Source organism: Panicum virgatum, chromosome 4K (genome assembly GCF_016808335.1).
Source record: "Panicum virgatum strain AP13 chromosome 4K, P.virgatum_v5, whole genome shotgun sequence".
Classification (NCBI taxonomy): Eukaryota; Viridiplantae; Streptophyta; class Magnoliopsida; order Poales; family Poaceae; genus Panicum; species Panicum virgatum.
The window spans coordinates 7,786,019-7,805,823 of record NC_053139.1 but is presented as its reverse complement, the minus strand read 5'-3'; the positions used below and the strand labels follow the sequence as shown (position 1 = coordinate 7,805,823).

The following is a 19,805-nucleotide window of genomic DNA, read 5'->3' as shown; positions in this document are numbered from 1 at the left end:
GCCTTAGTATGAATAGCGGTATGTTTTGTAATAGCAACAAATGAGGTACCATTACCATCCTTTCTAAGCATAATATTTGCATCAATTGAAATAGGCTTAGAATTATTACCTAAGGGACATGAATAAGCCATGTGTCCCCTTTCCCGGCATAAGTAGCATCTTCTCTTTTGTTGAGCCTTTTCTTCCTTACTCATTTGATGCTTCTCATTGCCTTGCTTCTCATATTTTGCTTGAGCCTTCATCTCAAACTTGTTTGGGCAACCCGAAGCTAGGTGACCCAATATTGCACAACTATGCCACTTGATGTGAGCATGTGGATTCTTATCTTGAATCTTATTCTTGCTAAACATTTTGGCATCTTGAATATGAGTTGGATGTCTTGCTCTTGTCTTGCCACCCCTTCTTGTTCTCTTTTTCATCATCTTCAAATCATCAACTTGATCATCATGGTTGATCTTGACTTGAAGTTGGGGTGCCATCTCTTGCTCAACTTATGGCTTTGGTTGAGGTTCTTGTTGCTTCACCAATTTCTTGGTTGGGCACATTGAGTTGAGGTGACCCCAAGTACGGCACTTGAAACATTTGACATGTTTAAGCTTCTCTTCTTCCTTCTTCAACTTGAGCTTTTCTTTGTTGGGGCAACCATTTGCAAAGTGTCCCATCTCATGGCATTGAAAGCACATGAAATGAGATAGCTTCATTTCTTCTTGCTTCTTCATCTTCCTATTATATTTATTCTTGCCCCATTTCTTGTCTTTAGCTTTGCTCTTGTTGGAACCAATGCCACTCATGTCACCGAAGTTTCTTTGATTTTTTATTATGCTTTCAAGGGTGACTTTTGATTTTGTCCATCTCTCTATCTTGTTGCTCAAATACTTCACTTGACTTTGGAACTCTTTATTTTCTTCTACAAGGTTAGTCTCATATTGCATAGTAGAAGAAGAACAAACATCTATATGTGAAGTACATGGCATAGACAATAAATCATCACATGAGGTGGATATATGTTTCTTGCCTACATCACAAGGGTTAGCAACATTTTGCAATTGATCCTTTGACCCATGTGATGAGCTCTCACTAGTTTTAATTTTTTATTACAAAGATTGCTAGTGAGTAAAGCATGGTCTAGTACCAAGTTCTCATGAGCAACACTAAGCTCCTCATGAGTCAATTTTAACTCCTCATGTGAACAACTCATGACATAAAGTAGATGCTTTTGCTGTTCACATGTGTCTTTAAGAAAAGAATTTTCTTTTTTAAATTTGATTGTTTTGGCTAACACTTCCTCAAATAATTTGGTCATGCTAACATATCTATTCAAGAGCTCATCATATGAATTAGGATCAATCATATTGCAATTTGATACCTTTGTGTCATCTTGTGACATAAAGCAATGTGATGATGGAGATGAGCTTGAAGTATAAATATCATCCATGCATGAACCAACTTTATTAACAAGTGTGCTTGGAGTAGGATCATCATTTGCAACACTTGAATCATCACCATCAATTATGTCAAGTGAGATTGTTGCAGATTGATCATCATCATCATCACTTGACCATGAGGTGGAGCAATCTTCCACAACTACCATGTCCTGGATGTGCTCACCATCCTCATGCACTTCCTCCTTGGCCTTAAAATCATCATCATCATCAGAGGCCGCCCCATTTTTCTCATTGAGATAACTCCAAATCTCGTGGGCGGTTTTCATATCCATGATCTCACCAAGTATGCAATCATGCAAAGATCTAAACAATATGTTAGTAACTTGGATGTCTAGATCTAGCCATTTCTCTTGTGTTGGAGTTAGATTTCCTTCATCTAACATATGAGAAAAACCTACATCAACCATCCACCACATTTGAGGGCAAATAAATTTAAAATTGCATATTATCCAATTTTTCCACCGTGCAAAGTGTGTGCCATTAAAAATATATGGACACTCAACATCTAGCCCATAAGTCACCATCCTCTCGGGTCGGTAAGGACCACAAATGAGAGACCTCGGCTCTGATACCACTTGTAGGGTCGAGATGGCGGACTAGAGGGGGGTGAATAGTCCTTTCTAAAACTAATTGCACCGGCTAACCGAAACTTATGCGGAATTGAAACTATTCGCTTAGCCAAGATTTCACCCCTCTAATTATGATTCTAAGGCACCTCCAAAAAAATCCTAAACAAAGCAAATGGAGTGCCAAGCTAGTAAGAGCTCTCCTAACAATTCTAATGCCAAGTCATACAAGACTAAGCACTAGTACTTCACAAACCGGAGGAGCTCCTACACAATTCTAATGAGCAAAAGCACAAAGCCAAACCTAAACTCACTAGATGCTCAAGGACAAGGATACACAATCCAAATCCAAGAGATCAACTTACTTAGCTACACAATCTAAGCAAGAACAACTAATTAAGTTACACAAGCTAACTAGTTACACTAGGATCTCTACTTCTGGCTACACAAGCAAGAAGATGATTACCAAGCTACACAAGCTAACTAATCACTAGAGAGCAACTACACAAGCACAAGATATAGATGAATGTAAATACAAGGCTTGTGATTTGGAGAATGCAAACCACCGAGAAGAGTAAACAAGATTGACACGGTGATTTTTATCCCGAGGTTCACTTGGTTGCCACCAAGCTAATCCCCGTTGAGACAAGCTCCAAGGTTGCCGCCGATCCTCTTGCTAGTGGTGACTCTCAAGTCACACTCTCCCACGTGGAGTGCTCACACCGAGCTCTAGCACATGATCCGGACGAACCACTTGTTGCTCTTCACGTCTCGCTCAACTAGAGTTGCTCTTCGCGGCTCCCGCGGGGTGAGCACAATACCCCTCACAATCTCTTCTCCGGAGCACCGCACAATCTTCTTGCGGGATTCAACGGAGCCTCTTGCCACCAAGCCGTCTAGGAGGTGGCAACCTCCAAGAGTAACAAGCACACCGGCTTGCAACACGATCACCTAGTGCCACTCGATGCAATCATCTCAAAGCAATCACACTAGAATCGCTCTCTCACTCGATCGGATGATTACTACCAAGTTAGAGTGAGTAGAGGGCTCTCAAGCACTCTCACACATAGACACCAAGTCCCCAAGGTGCTCAGCCACCTCAAATGGTCGGCCACACTCTATTTATAGAGGGAGGCCCCAAACTAGCCGTTACACTCAGATCCCGTGAAAACAGAGTTTTCGCGGACTGTCCGTCTCACAAAAACCGGACTGTCCGCCATTCAAAACCAACGGCTAGAACTGTAATGATTATGTGTCAGAGTCGACCGTTAGAGCCCCGGGCGGACTGTCCACGCCCCTGGGGCGGACTGTCCGCGGTTCAAAACTTCGAACCAACCTATTTGCAAACGTCTCTGACTAAATCTGGAAGTGACCGGCGGACTGTCCGCTCCCCAGGGGCGGACCGTCCGCAGTTCAAAAAGTGAGCACACACAGAAACCGCAGTGTTTCTGTCCCAGAATTTTCGGTAGGAGGCGGACCGTCCGTCCCCAAGGACCGGACGGTCCGCAGTTCATTTTGGACACCCAAGACAGAACTACCATGTTTCTGCGCCCGTTTCAGCTTTTAAAGGCGGACCGTCCGCCCCCATGGACCGGACGGTCCGCAGTTCATTTTGGACCACCAACAGAGCCAAAAACGGTTCTGTTCCAGCTCATCCGAGATAACGGCGGACCGTCCGGCCCCCTTGAGCGGACCGTCCGCAGGTATATTTCCAGCAGAAATGTACCTCGGTAAAACAGCTATAACTCTTAGCTCCGATGTCCAAATTAGGTGATCTTGGACTCTATGGAAAGCTAATTCAGAGGGCTACACAACCCAACTGAATACTTGATCCAAAACACAATGGATCAAAGCAGTATTCCACTCCAAGAGACCACCTAATTTCCGGAGAAAACCGAAAAACCTTTCTTACTTCCCAAAGTTGATCAACATCAACTCCAACTCTTTCTCCTTTGCACATGTGCCAACACCACCACGTGAACAACACCAGTGTGCATGTGTGTTAGCATTTCACAACCATTTTCAAAGGATTTTCACTTGATCTCACCACAACACTCGATCCTAGCAACATCGCAATTTTAGATCGCTCAAGTGGCACTAGATGACCGATATGCAAACAAGTTTGCCCCTCTTGATAGTACGGCCATCTATCCTAAATCCGGTCATGCACTTCTCTACACAACCTTTGACCGGTGAAATGAAATGCACTACAAGTCATACCTTTGCCTTGCGCATTCCATTTCATCTTCCCAAATATTGATGCCACACAAGCACCAAACTCCATCAATCCTTTTGATCATCTTCATGAGTCAACACTTGGCTTGATCTTCCTTGAATGATATGATCCACTCTATATCATTACACTGACCTCTTTGGTCCATCGATCTTGACCTTGCTCGCTCTTCACCGTTGCCTTGGTCCATCGGCGCCAAATCTTGCCCAAAGCTTCACCGCCTCGCGGTCCCTCGCTTCAAAGCCTTGACTTGCCCTTCTCCATTGCAACCCGGTCCATCAAGCCAAGTCTTGTCTTGATCTTCTCCACTTTGGTCACATAACTCCATGTCATGTCTCATATGCAATGAGCTCCTCGATCACACTATATGAGTATAGCATCAACCTTTAGTCATTTCTCCTTCATGGCACACGTTGCTCATACTAGTGTCTTTGTGTTGACTAATCTCCTGTGTATCTCAACATAAACACTTATTAGTCCACCTAAGTTGTCACTCAATTACCAAACCAAACAAGGGCCTTTCAAGGGGAGGAAGGACGCCTCCGCCGGCGAGCACCCGGGTGGGCATCATGCTGCTGCCACCGGCGAGCGCCCTCGCCACCGTCGCCCCCATCTTCCGTGAGCGCCCTTGGCGCCGCCTCTCCCATCCTCCACGAGCGCCTAGGGGAAAAGGGCCCCTGCCGCCGCAGCCTTCGGCGAGCACCTGGGTGGCGAGCCGCCGCCACCGCCCGGCGAGCACCCGGGGTGCGAGCCCGCCGCGCCCACTCGCCTTTACTGCTAGATCCAGACAAGGAAAAAGGAAGAGAAAGGAAGGGGAAAGGGAATGTGAGAGATGCTGCCGCGGTAGAAAATAAACATGTGAGCGTTGGGCCCACCACGTGGATGGGTCAGTTGACCGTGAGATGCCCCACTTCCTGTCGACTGTAGATCCAGTATTGCGACAAGAGTTTCCTGTCTAAACCATTGACATGTGGACCTATTCAACCAGCTACGCCTCAGTCTTTCATCTTATCCCCTTCACGTTGCATCATCCTCTGTTTTGACTACCCTTTTGACCTTACCTCAAGGTCCGCTCCTCTGACACATGGCCATTTGATCGGCGTTGAAGGCGAGAAGAGGCACATTCGACGGTGAGATGTTGTTCGTGCAGTTTTGCAAATCTCGCTTCGGCGCTGACGGCCGGTGGCCGGGATCCAATCGATTCTGGTTTTCCTCATCTTTTTTCTTTTGCGCGCTCCTTTTCTCTCGCTTGCGCCAAAACTTCGAGTCGTAGTGGATGTTTTGGTTCCTGCGTTTTGCGAAGGAAGTAAAGCCTTTCCAGAGTAACAATGACCCTCCGTTCGAAACAGCACCTGACATCAGCAAAACATAGGAAATGGATTCCTTTTTAACAATTTTTATATAAATTATTTATATAAAGACCCCACCATTACTGGGTGCCCCAGGCGATCAACAATTCACCACCGTCCACCAGGCTAGGAGAATAAAATCTCCCCACCAGTAATGGTCACGAGAGATCGAATCACCTTTATTCTACTCAAGCAAATACTCCTTCCATTCTTATACACTTTCTCCGTCAGAGGAAAAAAATGTAATCGCAGTATTAGAATGTGTCCAAAAATGCAGTTGTGACTTTAGACTAGCTTGGCGGGCCATCATCTCATTCAAACCACACACAGTTGCTCACACAATTGCCCTAGCTGATTGCCCCATGAACACACTGCTTTGTGTATAAAGTGCTAGGCTATTATTTTGGTTCCTCTAATGCTATTCTCAATGTAAGCTTTCATAACATGATTTTCAAGAGTGACATGCATGTCATCTAAGTTGAAGAATAAAACCATGTCTCTCAATGTAAAGTTTCATTTCACGATTTCATATGTTAGCATATCACTTGAATATTTCATCTAAGTGACCAATAAGAGTTGATGAATATATAGAAATGAAACTCAAACTATCTCAATGGAGTTTCATTTGGTTTTCAAAGCTTTTGGTTACCGTATATACCAAGTTTCATCTTAATGAAACCTGACCCCTCTCTCTCCTCATAAATTTTATGACATGTCATCGTTTTTGTCTATGTGAAACGTCATTTAACAAGAATGAAACTCATACGAAACTTGCATTAAAAATGGCCTAAATTACATGTCTTTCACTAATCTATCTGGTAAATCCTGTATTAGTATTTTTTATGGGCCACTGAAGGAGTATCGGTAGATATTACTTTTTTTCATTTATTTGACAATTCGTCCTTCGTACAAACATTTATGCAAGGCACGCATAAATTGTCTGCAATAACTTTACTTAGCTAATTAATTGAAAAAAAGTTGCATGTCAAAGTCCGAGAGAAAAGGTTAATGATATCAAATATTTAAGAAAAGACGAAGGGAGTGGCGGTGTCTGAACTCTGAACCACTGTCTATGCCAAATGCAATACCGCTTGTATAAGTGGTCTCTATCTATCTGAGCTCCATTCGCTTGAGCTGGCCGCTCATGGAGGGCGGCGTCATCTCCGATTGGCGGAGCAAGAGGTGCGGGCTTTCTTTCCATTCCATGCTTCGTTTCTGGCTAGCAGTCGTGTCATCAGGTCGCCGTATCATTTTACACGGAGAAATAAAAGTGGCTCGTGGTGACAGGGTTGCTGCGGTGACGGGCGGGAACAAAGGGATCGGGCTGGAGGTGTGCCGGCAGCTGGCCGGCAACGGCGTCGCCGTCATCTTGACAGCCAGGGACGAGGCCAGGGGCGCAGCCGCCGTCGAGAAGCTCAGAGGAGCTGGGCTTTCCGATGTCATCTTCCACCAGCTGGAGGTCACCGATGCTCGCAGCATCTCTCGGTTGGCAGATTTCTTGAAGGCCCGTGTTGGGAAGCTCGACATCCTGGCAAGTTTATTCTATTGTGTTTTATAGTTAGTTCATTCTCAACTCAAAGCTTAACACCTTTAGTAATTTGATAGGTAAATAACGCCGCCGTCGGTGGTGCTGAGTACGTCCCAGACCTTGTTTATCCTTCGGCAAACGTGGAGGATCCGGTGAGCTCGATCTGTGTGCACATCCAAGCAAACAGAGCCGATATTCATCTCTGAATGTATAATCCTTCTCTTTGCCAAACTGAATAAGTTCATTTGCTTCTGAATGCATGTGCCCGTTCCTGCAACAGTTTGCTGGCATGGATGAAGGCCAGATGTCTGAATGGATGCGGCGAAACACCCGGGAGACCTACAATTCTGCAAAGGAGACCCTGCAGACGAACTACTACGGCACCAAGAACGTCACCGAAGCCTTACTGCCCCTGCTGCAATCCTCTACCGATGGCAGAATTGTTAACGTCTCCTCCGTGATCGGCCAGCTGAGGGTTTGCGTAGTTCTTCTCTAACACTCACTACTACAGAATAGGCCTTTGTTCCAAGTCATTTATCCCGGTTACCTTTGGGCCCGGGACAAAAGGTGGCTTTTGTCCCGGGTCCAAAGGCTAGCCGGGCCAGCGGGGGGGACAGAGGTCTTTTGTCCCGGGTGGAGCCACCAACCCGGACAAAAGGCCCCCCTTTTGTCCCGGTTGGTGGCTCCACCCGGGACAAAAGGTCCAACCCCTTTTATCCCGGTTGGTAACACCAACCCGGACAAAAGGGTGACCCTTTTATCCCGGTTGGTGGTACCAACCGGGACAAAAGGCCCCTTTTGTCCCGGTTGGTGTTACCAACCGGGACAAAAGGCCCCTCCACGTGATAGTTCAAAAGAGAGTTATTCTTTACTGAGTCACATGTACTACTTAGTTGAGTTGGCAAGGAAGCCATGTGCTAGGCAATAGGTCTTGGGTTCCAATCCCGCAGGGCGCAAATATTTTTTATCGCGAGGGACATTTTGTCCCGGTTCTACCACCCGGGACAAAAGCCTCCAGCGCTTTTGTCCCGGCGGCCGAATCCCGGTTCCAAAACCGGGACAAATGGCCATATAGAACCGGGACAAAAGGCTGTTTTTGTAGTAGTGACTCTGTCTAAATCCAGTGCTCGTGCCGTGCTTGTTAACGTAGTACAGCAGACGATACGCATGGAAACTGAAAAGTTGTCCCTGTCGATGCAGTATTTTGTCAGCGAAGAGCTCAAGCAGGAGCTGAAAGACGTCGGCAAGCTCAGCGAGGAGAGGCTGGACGAGCTGCTGGGCGCGTTCATGGAGGACTTCACGGCCGGCGCGGTGGAGGCGCGCGGGTGGCCGGTGGGCTTCTCGGCGTACAAGGTGGCCAAGGCGGCCGTGAACGCCTACACGAGGGTCCTGGCGAGGAGGCACCCGGAGCTGCGCGTCAACTGCGCGCACCCGGGCTTCGTGAAGACCGACATGAACAGGCTCGCCGGCCTCCTCACGCCGGAGCAAGGCGCGAGGAACGTGGTGACGGTGGCGCTGCTGCCCGCCGGCGGACCGACCGGCAAGTACTTCGCCTCTGGCCAGGAGGCGCCGTTCGTGTGAGCGTGATACTACTATACTACTGGCCGGGTACGGGGCCATCGCCAACACCTGCATGTGTGAGTGTGAGGTTGCTGATAAAACTTGGTTTGCTTGTGTGAGGTTGCCAGTAAAGGATTGACTGCAACAACAGAATTATATAAATAAATGTGCATTTTCGACGAAGATATGGCCAAAAACTACAACAATGTGACTTTTTAAATCTGAAAAGAGGCACCGGAAATTATGTAGCTACAATCTATTCCATTTCCGTAAAAGACTTTAGAGCATGCACAGGAAATCATGTACTCACTAACATTCTCTGTTATTATCTACCACAAAAATAATATCTTGTATGTAGATAGTAACAGAGAAATACATCCGGCGAAGCCTCCAGAGAAATACTATTTCTATCATTATCAATGCATTATTTATACTATTTTTAATATAAAAATACTGCCCATAATACGTGTCACCATGTATTCATGTGCCAAAGTTTCTTGCTCGGATTTTGGCAAGAAAAATTTTGGCATGGCCATCATGTTTTAGCATGACTTAATTTTGGTATGATAAGTTCTGGAACTAAACCAACCATGCTCTTGAACCCAAAATAATAATTTACTAGTAGCCTCGGCCCTGTTTGGTTTCCTGTACTAGCGTGTACTAGGAAATTCTGACCGCTAATTACAGTGTTAAACAAAGCCAGTTTACAAAACCAATTCCAGAACCCCGTACTAGAAACCCTGAAGAATCTAATAAGACCTTTGTCCGCATGATTACAGGATAGTTACTGTAGCATCACTTTTGTAGCCAATCATTGATTAATTACCATCATTAGATTCGCCGCGAAAAATTATACCCATCTCTAAAAAGGTTTTGCAAATAAATTTCATTTAACACTTCATGCATACAAGATTTTTTTTTTTGGATTGTATGCACTAGGAATCATAGTGTGAACCCTCGTGGGGCATATTTCTTGCACACAAGCTTTAGCGTGCAGGCAGCAGGTTCAATGTCCTTGGCCGTCTTGGGAAAAGAAAGGATCGGAGGATTCCATTTCATTTGGCCGTCTCGGCTTAAAATAGGACCTCGGTCGCCGGGCGGCAAGACGTGAGTCGCCTCCGCCGTCCCCGTCAAGCGGCGCCGCCCCTGGATGCCGCCTCTGGTCTCCTTCCGGTGAGGGTAGGGACGCGCCCGGCGCCTCTTGGCCTCCGCTGACGAGGAAAGAGATGCCGGTTTTGTATAGTTTAGGACTCATCATCACTTGACTTGAAGTCTTGACCTACATCTACTCCGCGGCGCGACCGATCTCTCCAATCCACAATCCCGATCGAGCCTTGTCCCTTGTTCCCTCGCCGGCCGATCGCAGCCCCAGCCGCCGCGATGCATCCCGGCGCCTCAGTCGCCGCCGAGAAGGCGACCGCGCCGTACGGGTCCTGGGCGTCGCCAATCACCGCCGCCGCCGCGTCCGTCGCTGGGAGGACCGTCGAGGGGCTCGCCGTCGCCGGCGACGGCCGCCTCGTCTGGGTCGAGAAGTGCCCAGAGCAAGGAGGGTAAGCTCGCGGAGAACATCCCATTTCCACACCTCGTCTCTAGGAAGTAGGAACCCATGGATGCGTGCGTAGTGCTAGATGATGATTCATCAGGCAAAGCTTTGGTATTTCCCGGCTGGCAGGGCCTCGGTTCTCGTGAGGGAGGCGGCAGAGCCCGGCGGCAAAGCTCTGGACGTGACGCCGCAGGGGTTCGCCGTGCGGACGCTCGCCCAGGAGTACGGCGGCGGATCCGGGGCATTCGCCGTGCAAGGGGACACCGTCGTGTTCTCCAACTACAGCGACCAGCGTCTCTACAAGCAAACCATCGGAGGAGGTACGGACCTCGAGCCTACGGATTGCCAATTTACCATCAAATTCCTGCTGGCTGCTGATTAGTGATTACGGTTTCAGTGTACAACTGTACATATATCCTGGAACGCGCTGATACTAATTTAGCTTTCATTTTCTATTTTATACTGTAACCACCTTTTATTTCCTCTGAATTTCAAAGTGTTACTTCATGATTGCTAGAAAGGTGTCACTGTATATCGATCTCTTCTTCAGCCTCGGATGTAGAGTGTAGACCTGAGCAAAGTATGGGCCGGGCTGGAAAAAGCCTATTTTCTTTTTGGGCCTAAAGTATAGTATGTCCAAGCCCACCCATTAGGTCCGTTCGTCGTTTTCCAATGCAAAAATAATTTTGATTTTGTTATTTCAAGCCACTAAAATCACCTCAATGAGTGTCGGGCCAAGCTTATTAGGCCACCTCCAAAGGATAGCGACTTCGCTAGTTGAGATATTATCTATTATCTTAATACTGCCGGTGCTTAGTCCTTCGGTGGTGTTCATAGAGGTAGGGTTTGCGTATGTGTATTTATAGGGTGTGAGTGTGCGTGTGTATTGTGGGCGTCTTCGTTGTACTGTGTGATTCTAAAAAAAAGCCACCACGTTCGCCGAGAGGGTCTAGAAATTTTCACGTTAATCTAAAAAAGAGAAAAATTTGCACCGTTGGATTTTATGAAGATCTAACGATACAGAGTAGTACTAAGAATCCATATCAACTACAACTCTCTTATTCAGTCTTCATATTATAGAGTAGTCCTAAGAGTCCATATCAACTACAACTCCCTTATTTAGTCTCCATATTAATATGATTCTCTCTTAAATCCAATGACACACCAATGTAAATTCAGCCACCCACCTATATCACGGGAGAAAAAAAAGATCACGGGAGTCTAAAGCATCTATTTACTTGCCCTCGCTGTCCTCCAAAAGTATTAAAATTTAAGTCCCGTGTTTACGTGAAGAAATCATGGAAGCCAATAGACGATCACGGCCATAGAGTCGTGATAATTCTGGACTATCCTTCTGACATTGGAGCCAAGTAACACGTTATCAGGTGACTAGCGACAAAAACAGCTCCCAACCTCCGTGAGCATGCAGGCATCAGGTGGCCACGCAACAAGTGCAGCGTTCCTGCACACAATAACAGATGCAGCTGAGATAGAGCACGTGATAGTTTTGCAATAGTCATCTATGTTGTACTCCCTCCGTTCCAAACTATAAGACATTTCAACAATCTTCGAGAGTCAAAGTTTTTTATGTTTAACCAAATTTATATAATAAAATAATGACATTTATTATATAAACTAAGTACTATTAGATTCTTTATTAGTTATATTTTCATAATACATCAATTTGATATCATAAATCTTTATATTTCTCTCTATAATCTTGATCAAACTTGAGATTGCTTTGACTTTCAAAGATTCTCGGGATGTCTTATAATTTGGAATGGAGGGAGTAGTGATATGAGGTAGCAACACTAATGACATATGAAGATCCGACTATCTCCAAGAAGAATCAACATTTAAAATGCCATAGAGCTACCATTGTGATGAAGAAGATGGACATGATCAATAGTAGTAGCTTTTTGACAATATAAATGAATCTGCATTATTCTTTTGGGATCATTACATTAAGTTGATACGACAGTTTTGAAAAAAAAATCCGGACCTACCTCTGCATATCACCGACCCAAAATGAAATATATACTATCTATTATATTAATTAATTAAATAGTGTTAAAAAATGCTGCCATGTTCTTGGAAAGATTCTACAAATTCTCACGTTAATCTAAAATAGAGAGAAATTTACATTATTGGATTTTATAAAGATCTAGCCATCTAAACTAACCCATAGAGTTCATATCAAATACAATTAATAATTAAAAAGTTCTTACCGAATATGATTAGTAACTGGCTAAATTTAGAATTTGAAAAATAAAAAATCATTAAAGAGTACATGACAAATAAGATTAGAATACCTAAATTCAAAATAAAAAAAATTAAAAAATAGACAGTGATAAAACAGTACATATTGAATATGATTAGTTAACGGTCTAGATTAACTCAAGAGTCCATATCAAATACGATTAATAAATAGCTAAGTTTAGAACTAAAAAAATAAAAAATAGAATATGGTAGAAAAGTCCATACCAAGCAAAATTAGTAAATAGATAAATTTAGAATTAGAAAATAAGAAAACTCAAAAATCCATATCAAATACAATTAATAAATAGCTAAGTTTGTAATAAAAAAATAAGAAAGTTAGAATATGACAAAAAAATTCCATGCCAAATACGATTAGTAAATAGATAAATTTGATCCGCGTTTAATAAAAACTCCATAAAAGTAAAGATTAGACAACACTTAATTGTAGCAAAGCATAATTATATGATAGGGGAAGCATAACCGGTAGACTCAGTCGTAACCTCGGCAGACTATAACAAGAAATCAACTAAGAGTGGACTGAATGCATTATGCCATTTTTTAATAAAACAAATAAATTTATAATATATATTTTAGAAGTTGTAGTCTTACAAAAAGTCACCCCTAAAGAGGAGCCTATTACAAACTAGGTCCAAATGGCTAGACACATGAAAACACCTCCACGCATCACAGAAGCGCGACCTCACAAGAATCCACGTGCAAGCTGCAAAACACCATCATCACTTCCATGAAGCTCCCCGGCCAAAGCCACCAGAGGCACGGGCATCCGAAGGGGCCCATAATGATGCTTGGAGCAAGTGTGGAGAAGCCTGCTAGGAGGCTGGAAGAGGAACAAGATCCCATTGTTGAAGAACAACACCTCCAACCCAATGATGCAAATGAAAGTGGTGCCAGCGAGTAGAAAAGTGGACTCCTCAAATTCGGGGAAGGCTTGCAACACAACAAAGGCTCTAGGGGTTCTAGAGAGATAAAAGCTCAAAGCTGCTTCAATAGAAAAGGTGGCGGGGAAACAACTGAAGCAAACTAGAATCACAATGAAAATCAGCAAGCAAAGACCGCACAAATTCACTCTTGCGAAAAACACAAGCAAATTCACTACACGAGTAAGCGGATCTACCATGACTCTAACCAAAATTAAAACTTAAACAAGCAGATTCAAGTAGAAACCTTGAAGCAAGAGAAAGGAGGGTGAAAAGAGGGAGGAAGTGGAGGAGCCAAACCACATGACAGAGAAAATGGAGTAAGGGGAGAGATTTGGTCGGGCAGAGCAAAATGAAGAAAAAGAGGGAGGGAAGGAATCTTTATTCGGGTTTGACCTGCAGCTACCATAATGGAGATGGCGATGAGGACTGCGATGGCACCAGCAATAGCTGCAACAGCAGGGAGTGGCGGTGTAGCCGCCGAGCATCCATCTGAGTACAACAGGTCATAGATAATATACCATAATATACAGAGAAGAAGGGGATTGGCTCGCCTCCCTCTCACCACCGGCGAGACACCAAAGGAGAAGAGGAAGGGGCCGGAAGAGATGGGATCCCGATGAGCTACAGTAGAAGGGTATTGAAGAACATAAGAATGGGAGAAGCTTCGCGCACAAGGGTTGCAAGCCTGCACTATGCTATTTTGATAGGCATTGCATAAGGCATTATTATCTGCAAATGGACGGTGGTTTAATTATGAGAAAATTTTGGAATCCTACAATATCTATGTTTTTTATGAAAATGCATATAAATATCTCAATCTATATGAACTAACCAAATGATCTATGAGAAAATATTTTGGTTGATTAGATCTTGAAATCAGAAACATATGAACTACAAATAGATCTATTGATCGAGCGAAGTTAGACTATACAACATTTGATAAAAATTGAGCATGCGGATGAGATCTTCATTGAGTACAACAAATAAATACAAATAAGTTTTAAATATTAAGAGGGTTTAGAAATTACCACGTAGTTGAAAAATATAAAATAATAAATAGCGCTAATGTTTATGATGATTTAATGGCGTTGATTATCCTGTGAGGTTACCCTAGCCTTAATTTACCTTAATCTCTAGCCTTGATTTACCTTAGTAATATAACTTTAATGGACTAGGAATTTACATGCTCTTGAAACAACGAAACAAAATTTATTTTTCGAATTAAAAAATACCAAATGTTAGTAGAGAAACTAGATACCCGCGCTATTTGCGCGGGCCACCTTGCTAGTTTTAATTAGTGAACAGTGCTGAAAGCATCTCGCTAGCCGGGGAAATAAACGCTAGTCTCGAACGTTTTCCAATGCAACTCCCTATTTGTGCATGTTTTTCAAGTACTTGCATGCTTCTCTTTGTAGCATCTCTCACCTCCACGTCCTCTGGCGATGTCGCCCCTCTAATGGAGAAGGCCTTAACCCGTTTAGCTCAGGCCGAACTGTCTGGCCAAGCCAGGCTAGGCCTCTTTTGCTCAGGTCTATCGGCAAGATATGGGAAATTTTTGAGTTGTTACTGATCTACTATCGTTTACCTTTTGGTTTTAGGTACTTCCCCACTACCTGTGACCCCAGATTATACCGGATCAACAGTCCGCTACGCAGATGGCGTTTTCGATCATCACTTTGATCGTTACGTAACTGTAATGGAAGGTGAGTAGTTCCTGTTTCATGCAGCATGTTAATAGTGCTCCCTACACCTTGTTATTACTTAGTTTTATTTATAAAAGGAACAATCCCATTTGACTGCAGATCATCGCGATAAAAGCTCAAGTCCCGTCACAACAATTGCTGCTTTAAATATACATGATCGTGAAATTAGTGGTATGGAACTCTTTCGTGTGTGTGTGTGTGTGTACCTTTGCAGTAAGTTATTCCCTAATTCTTTATTTGAAAAACTTTTGCAACTTCTGCCTCTCAGAACCAACCGTACTGGTCTGTGGCAATGACTTCTATGCCTTCCCACGCATCGATCCATCTGGAAAACGTATGGCATGGATTGAATGGAGTAACCCGCACATGTCATGGGATAAATCACAACTGTGGGTTGGATATTTCTCTGACAAAGGGTAACGTCTTAGTTCCATGCTATGTGTTTTGCAGTTGTTCTTGACAAAAGGGTTAGATGTGCTACTAGGATCAAAGGGATCTTATTTGGTCCTTTATCATTGTCTATTAATGATTGAGCACGAAATTTTTCATACCTACTTGCAACATCTCTTCATCACAAGCCAGCATTTTATACTACTCCACATTTTTAGGGGACCACACTATATAATTTTAGACAGTTCACAGTGAATCCTTGTCTGTTTGAGGTGGTACATAACTTTAAGTTGCTGCATCGAGGGCAGGTAATGGGAGCATCAGATATTTGGTCGTTGAATTTGATGATCAATTTGGAACATAGGTTCTTTGTTGTTATTCCTCTTTTTTTCTAACAAAAATGACCAGTGCTCAAGTTTTTTTCTCACTGCATGAAGAGATCCAAGCTGCACGGATTAGCTAGGACCCATGATTGTATTGCTCCATAGATTTTCTTCCAAGATTTACATATTTATTGCTACTTGTACTTTTCTACAGAGAAGTGCAAAAGAAAATTTGCATTGCTGGTGGAGACCCAACGTTAGTAGAATCTCCTACAGAACCCAAGTGGTCTTCAAAAGGTACTTGCATAAAGCTTGAGCTGTAGCTTCATGTATTTTAACTGTAGAGTAAAGTTTGTACTTGTCCAATACCTTTTTTTCATGTGAATTGTTGACTTTCTACATGTCAAAAATATTCAATAGGGATTTTGCATAGCATTTTATTAGCTAGGACTTAATTAATGAAAGACCTTGCTTAATACAATCAATTTTGCTTTAGGGGAGCTGTTCTTCATAACAGATCGGCAGAGTGGATTTTGGAATATCTATAAATGGGTAAAATTTCCATATGCTTGCATTTGTTTCTATTAAGTTGCCTATATTGGTGTGATTGTGTTCTTAGGTAGGTTAACTATACAGAGCTTCTGTGATCCCCTTAGGCCCTTACTAATCATTTGTATATGTATTCTATCACCTTTTTCTTCTAAGTTTCTAATTTCTAACAAGTTATTGGTATATGCTCTAATTCTTGTTTTGGCAGAATCAGCAGAACAATGTGGTAATACAATTATATGCTCTGGATGCTGAATTCTCAAAGCCGATGTGGGTTTTTGGTGCCAGCTCCTATGCTTTCAATGGAAAAGATGACTCAAGTAACAAAATCATTTGTTGTTACAGGTTTTGACATTGATGGTGCTTGCTACATTTGTGCTAGTATTACTGTTAACTGTCTCAGTATAGTAAAGCTTCTTTTCTCCTCCAGACAAAATGGAAGATCATACGTTGGGGTGCTTGATCATGATTCAGGATCCTTTTCAACAATTGACACTCCCTTCTCTGCTGTAACTAACATAGTGAGAACAAAAATCTGATTTGTTACCTTACTAATTTGTTACAGACATGCAATTTGCTATTATATCATGTTACTGTATTAGGATATCTTATTAAATTTGTTAACACAATAGTTCTTTTAACACAAATCCTACTAATTTGCCAGATTTCAGGAGATGGATGTTTCTATATTGAGGGTGCATCTGCTAGTTTGCCAGTATCAATAGCAAAGGTTCTACACCCTTAATTTACTGATTGTCTCATGCCAAGTATTGGCACGGAATTTCTAGCTTTATCCTTTGTTTTTTTTTGTGCCAGGTGACTCTAGATGAAAAGAAAACAGTGACAGCTGATTTCTCTATAGTTTGGTCCTCCTCAGACGATGTTACAAAATATGAATCCTATTTTAGCTTGCCTGAATTTATTGAGTTTCCTACTGTAATTCCTGGACAACATGCGTATGCTTATTTCTATGCTCCACATAATCCTAGTTTCCAAGGTTCATCAGATGAAAAGCCTCCATTATTGGTCAGAATCCACGGTAATCAACCAGATCATTTCTTGTCTCTGGTTTATGTAATAGTTTGTTTGAAGTTTTCATAGATTATACATATATTTCCTTTGTTGTTCTTAATGCATTTAATCTCTATACTATTTTCATAAATTATCAGCTAATACGATGTTCTGTTTCATTAACAAGTTTTTTAGTACAATTTAAGCGACAGTAATCCCTCTGTTTTAACTTTACGCGTACTGTCAGTTCTCTAATAAAGTTGTGATTAATTGCAAGAATAGTAAATAAATCCTTTCTCCATTAGTTTAGGAAAGCATCACTAAGTTTTTCTTTCCATCACAAAAATTGTTTAGGTGGACCTACGGATGAAGCACGTGGGATTCTGGATCTTAATGTGCAGTACTGGACAAGCCGAGGATGGGCACTTGTTGATGTCAATTATGGAGGAAGCTCAGGTACTTGGCTCTTTCTAGTCCCGGCTAATTATTGGACAAAGAACCATGTATTCTTTATACTTGCAGACCCCGATGCATTGGTTTATTCGATGATGAACTATATCCTCTGAAAACATAATTTTTCCATCCTCTTATTTACAAGCACCATATTCTGTTTTCTGTCAAAGATCATGTGGTGAATCTGAGGACAGTAATTTACTTTCTTGGTGATTCTTCACTTTCTTGAAGGCTATGGGAGGAAATATCGAGAGAGACTTTTAGGACAATGGGGCATTGTCGATGTAAATGATACCTGCAGCTGTGCTACATTTCTGGTATGGCTTCTTTGGACTGACAAATGCATATGGTTTGTTCGGGCTGGCAAATGCATTTCATAATGTACATTGGGTACTAAGGAAAAATAAATGTATATGCTTACTCCATGCTGATTATGAAGGTGGAAACTGGAAGAGTAGATGGGCATCGGCTTTGTATAACAGGAGAATCTGCTGGCGGATTCACAACTTTGGCTTGCCTTGCTTTCAGACAGACATTCATGGCTGGTTGTTCTTTATTTGGGGCAAGTTTCAACTGTCATTTTTCTATATTTTAGCTGCAGCTTAACGCAGCTGTACTGATACATATGGGGTTGTGCTCTGTTTATAAGCAGATTGCTGACTTAAGTTCATTGAGGGCAGGCTCACACAAGTTTGAGGCATACTACACTGATAACCTTGTTGGTATGAAACTTGCACTGATCTATATTTGAAGCTGGTCATCTAAACTCTTTTCATAGTTCTATTGACAATATAACTTTACTCCAATATTTCAGGTAATAAACAGGCTTACTTTGAGAGATCGCCGATAAACTTTGTTGACAAATTTACATGCCCGCTGATTCTTTTCCATGGGTTGAAAGACACGGTAAAGAAGCAAAACCTGAACTTACATAGTTAATTGAGGATACGCTGCCCCAAGTCGAATTTCATGATATGCCTGAAGATTGCTGACTATCTAATATCATTTTAAAATAAAACTGCTCGGGTTGGCTTACCCATGTGTCATCTTCATTTTTAAATTTGTTATCATGCAAGTGTTTAAGGATTACGCTATTCAATTTGTCTAATGCTATATATATCTACCAACTTCATTGATCCGCAGGTTGTATCGCCAGAGCAGACAACGAAAATATATAAGGTCATAAAGGAGAAAGGCCTTCCCGTTGCTTTAGTTGAGTATGAAGGAGAACCACATGGTTTTCGCAAGGTATAATGGTGGTTTCTCCTTTTTTCTTTCATTATACCCCACCACACATTCGACTCTTCCCTGTGTCTTCTGGTAGCTTTGATATTTGGAGTACTAATAAAGCTCACTTCTGCAGCTATCTATATCAAGTTAAACACTTTAGCTACTAGCGCGTAGTCAAATTGCAGTGTAAATGTGCAATGGAGTATTGCTTATAGTTGGTGTGGATTTGTTGGAGCAGGCTGAGAACATCAAATTTACCATGGAGCAGGAGATGGTGTTCTTCGCAAGGTTGGTGGGGAAGTTTAACGTGGCTGATGACATAACTCCAATCAAGATTGAAAACTTCGATTAGTCCTTGTAATAAATGTCAGCAATAATCTGCATACTTAGGTTTTATCATCAACTGCTCAAGTCTGTAAGTGCTGGTTGCCCTTTCTGGTCGTTGTTCGGCCGAACTCTAGGCTGTGCCTATGAGCAATAATGGAAGCAAGCTGCTTAGCTACTCAGCTTATTGCCTCCTTTGGTATATTTTGACGTTCAAATAGAGGGGTATACGTAGTCCTAGTGATCGTGATAACTAGATTTTCCTGAAATGAGTTGGCTCTGGTTCAAGTTTTGTTTAGGATGGCATTTTGAACAATCTGTTGACATGGGATGCAGGCGGGCCTGTGCACTGGCCACTGCATCTTCTAAGACTGCTGCTGCTAGTCAGAGATATAGAT

The 19,805-nt window shown here is 42.7% G+C and overlaps 1 protein-coding gene and 1 pseudogene across 1 annotated transcript; both read left to right on the top strand.

Annotated features, from left to right (window-relative positions):
- Positions 1-6,670: 6,670 nt before the first annotated feature.
- LOC120705030 ((+)-neomenthol dehydrogenase-like) lies at positions 6,671-8,864 on the top strand. The gene is made up of 5 exons (XM_039989571.1): positions 6,671-6,775; positions 6,881-7,124; positions 7,199-7,273; positions 7,402-7,596; positions 8,322-8,864. The coding sequence occupies exons 1-5, from the start codon at positions 6,738-6,740 to the stop codon at positions 8,700-8,702; spliced, it is 933 nt and encodes a 310-aa protein (XP_039845505.1). The 5' UTR covers positions 6,671-6,737; the 3' UTR covers positions 8,703-8,864.
- An 889-nt stretch (positions 8,865-9,753) lies between these two features.
- Positions 9,754-19,589, top strand: LOC120702927 (annotated as a pseudogene).
- The last annotated feature ends 216 nt before the right edge of the window (positions 19,590-19,805 follow it).